At 40.0% G+C, this 3,411-nt stretch overlaps 1 protein-coding gene across 1 annotated transcript in view; it reads left to right on the top strand.

Moving 5' to 3' along the window:
• Window positions 1–1,575, top strand: part of LOC110094839 (aspartyl protease family protein At5g10770-like) — a 41,707-nt gene extending 40,132 nt beyond the window's left edge. Inside the window, exon 3 of the mRNA XM_028697922.1 lies at window positions 326–1,575. Coding sequence (XP_028553755.1) covers window positions 326–1,575 — 1,250 coding nt within the window. The remainder of the gene's footprint in view (window positions 1–325) is intronic.
• The last annotated feature ends 1,836 nt before the right edge of the window (window positions 1,576–3,411 follow it).

Raw genomic sequence — 3,411 nt, 5'->3', positions numbered from 1 at the left:
TGCCGACAGCAACTCCTGGCCTTCTATGCCTGATAAAAGTTTCGCGATCCCAAATTTTTTCATAACACATTAAATATTTTCCTTAAATTCCTTATTGGAGACTGTTTTTATCATAACTTAATTAGTAATATATTATAAATCATTCCGCAATTTAGCTCTAATTTTATAAGATATCCACAGCATTAAACATGATTCTAAGCGAAAAACATATATACTATATCATAATATATATATATATATATCTATATATATATTATTATATATACTATATACTATATTATATATCATATCATTGCATTGCATTGGCTATTTCCATTTGTGACAGGCCATGCAGCCCTTCCCCTGCTCAGGTGGTCCACCGGCACGGCCCGTTGCTTCATCCCTTGCCAAGCCAGGCACAATGCCCGTACCCTATTGTCCCATGTGGAGCTACTCCGTCAAGACCAACACCGCGTTGACTACATCCATCATAGAGCCGCCAATTCCACTGCCCGTCTCAACCCTATCGGAAGCTCTATTTTTGCAGAAGTCTCGGTAGAAATTGGCATACCTCTTTCTAGCTATAATTATATTGTCACCATAGGCCTAGGCACCCAGATAGAGAACTTCTCAGTTTTGTTGGACACCGGTAGCCCTCTCACTTGGATCCAATGTGTTCCCTGTGATAATTGCTACCCCCAAATAGTCCCAATTTATGACCCAGCCAAGTCCTTTGGTTTCTCCAACATCCCATGTAACTCCAACTATTGTGCTGATCTTAACCAATTTGGTTGCTCCTCTACCGATACCTGTCTATATGTGATAAACTATTTTGACGGTTCTTTTTCTAAAGGCTCCTTCATTAAAGACACCTTAACATTCTCCTCTGATAAATTACTCTATTTCCGCTATGGCTGTGGACATAACAATAGTTGGACATTCGGACAAATAAATGGGATATTAGGCCTCGGTCGGGGGGCTGTTTCAATTATTTCCCAAACAGCTGGATTTTATAACAAGGTATTCTCATATTGTCTACCATCAGCAACCAACAAAATTGGATATCTCAAACTAGGTAGCTCGGTCCCTAGTGTGCAGTATACACCGATGCTGACCAACCCAAACCTTCCATCTATGTACTTCCTCAATCTCATTGCCATTTCTGTTGATCATGAAAGGCTCAACCTTTCACCTACTGTATTCACTGGCCCTGGAACTTTTTTGGACTCCGGCGCAGTGATTAGCCGCCTTCCACCCACTGCCTACTTTGCCCTTCGTGACACTTTTCAACAGTACATGACAAAATACCCGATGGTACCTCCAATAGAAATTTTTGACACATGCTATGACTTCACAAACTTCCAGAACGTGTCCCTGCCACAAATTGACTTGATCTTTGAAGGAGAAGTGACAGTTACATTAGATTCCACAGGGATAATTTTCACGACAACTACTTCTATAACGTGCTTTGCCTTCGCTAAAAATGATGATGATAGTAAGGTAGTGATCATTGGTAATGTGCAGCAACGCACTAAAAATATAGTTATTGATGAGAAGAATCAACAAATTGGCTTTGGGGCTCATGGTTGTAGCTAGTGATGGATCGATTAAGTTGATTGTGTTAAATGAAATGTATTGATGTAGCTAGAATGAATTGGTTACATCATGTTGGTTATAAAATTGGGGCACCGAGGAAAATAAATGTAGTCATGAAAAAAAGTTCAATTGTATCCAAATTTTATGAAATAATTAAATATCAAATGACGGAAACTTTATATAAGTTGATAAAAACCATTAAGATGTGCTTAATTTTATTATAATTAAGGGGAAATGATGATATTAATTTATAGATGTTAGAATTTTCATTAACATAGCAATACTGTCATCTTTCTTTACGAAAAAGTTTATAATTAGCAAAAAGTTTGGCCTGCACTTGCTCGATCAAAATCAAATTTAATCTAGAAAACTCTTACTTCATCATCCTGTTTGCAATAGTGGATCCAAGGTGGGGGCACTGGGGGCACGTGCTCCCACTAGCCCATTACAATTTTTTTTTCCAATGAGGAATGGTAAGGTATGAAAGTTCGTTAGGGATGTTAAGCCCTATAGAACTGACCCAAGCTAACCAAGAGGGGGGGGGGGTGAATTGGTATTTTAAAATTTTCTTTTCACAAAGAATAAAAATTACATAAACGAAAATCACACCACAAAAATAAAATGCGGAATTAAAAGTGCGGAAGCAAGAAATAAGAACACGTAAATTTATAGTGGTTCGGTCGACTCGACCTACGTCCACTCCTTGGAGGCACCTCCAATTATTGCACTACAAAACGTGACTCTCCTTTAGCCCCCACGGCTAGGCGGAGAAGCCCTCACAAGAACCTCCTTTTTTCCACCCCGGCAAGGCAGAGAACCTATCTCCTTTTGCTTCCCCCTGAAGCTGGCAGAGAACCACAACCAAAAGCTAACTCCTTACCTCTACCAACCCTTCCATGGATGAGAAACTCTAGATGAAGAAGAAGCAGAGTGATCCTTGAAGCAACCCCTGTGAATCCCCTCACAAGCTCCCCCTCACAAGATCCTCTCTCTCTCCCACTCTCTCTTTCTCTCCTCAAGGCCTTCTCAGGTCAAGGCAGTAGCCAAAGGTCCTAAAAAATGTTGAACAAGAGCTCTTAAATAGAAGAGATTCAAAGGAGCTCATTAATTGCAAGTTGCCGACTTTATCATCCAGGATGATATGGACATCGGCCTTGCTGATCACTATAAATCCCAGTAGATCGGCCAGAGCATCGCCCTTGATGCACTCCTGGATGATTGAAATTTGGCTTGATCGTCCAGGCCGATCAGTTCAAATCAGAGGAAAATCGTCCTGAGCATCGCCCTGTTTTTGAGCTGGCCGATACTTATCGTCCTGAGGTAACTTAAGGTTATTGAATGGATTGTCCTGGCTGATCCTGCGATCGTCCAGGACGATATGATCGTATCAATCATCCTTATTTACTCCCTTGATTTCTTGATCAATTAAGGCATAATTTGAGAATATCGTCTAGGCCGATCAATGATTGTCCTGGACGATAATTTAAAAATATAGTATACCTTAATTGTCTATGGCGGCAACTTCTTTCTGTTTTGAGTTTATCATCCTGGCCGATACACGTATCGTCCAGGCTGACATGTTAATGACGGCTGCCTTAATTAAGAATCCTTATTTAGACTTTTTGTTTTAAACCTGATTGTCCAGGACGATGTAAATATCGTCCTGGATGATATGAGTAAAAACAGAAATTCTAAGTCTCTCAAGTGTGTGTGTGTAGGGTTACTTAGCATCAGTCTCTTTGACCATTACAAGTAGACTCAAAAAGTGAAAAACAAAAGTACAGACTGACTCAACCCTAAACCTACGCAATCCTGAACTGGCTTCTTCTTGATCAT

The sequence above is a fragment of the Dendrobium catenatum genome, unplaced genomic scaffold (assembly GCF_001605985.2).
Source record: "Dendrobium catenatum unplaced genomic scaffold, ASM160598v2 fragScaff_scaffold_118, whole genome shotgun sequence".
Lineage (NCBI taxonomy): Eukaryota > Viridiplantae > Streptophyta > Magnoliopsida > Asparagales > Orchidaceae > Dendrobium > Dendrobium catenatum.
The sequence above is the reverse complement of the archived record's forward strand: the minus strand, read 5'-3'. Positions and strand labels throughout refer to the sequence as shown.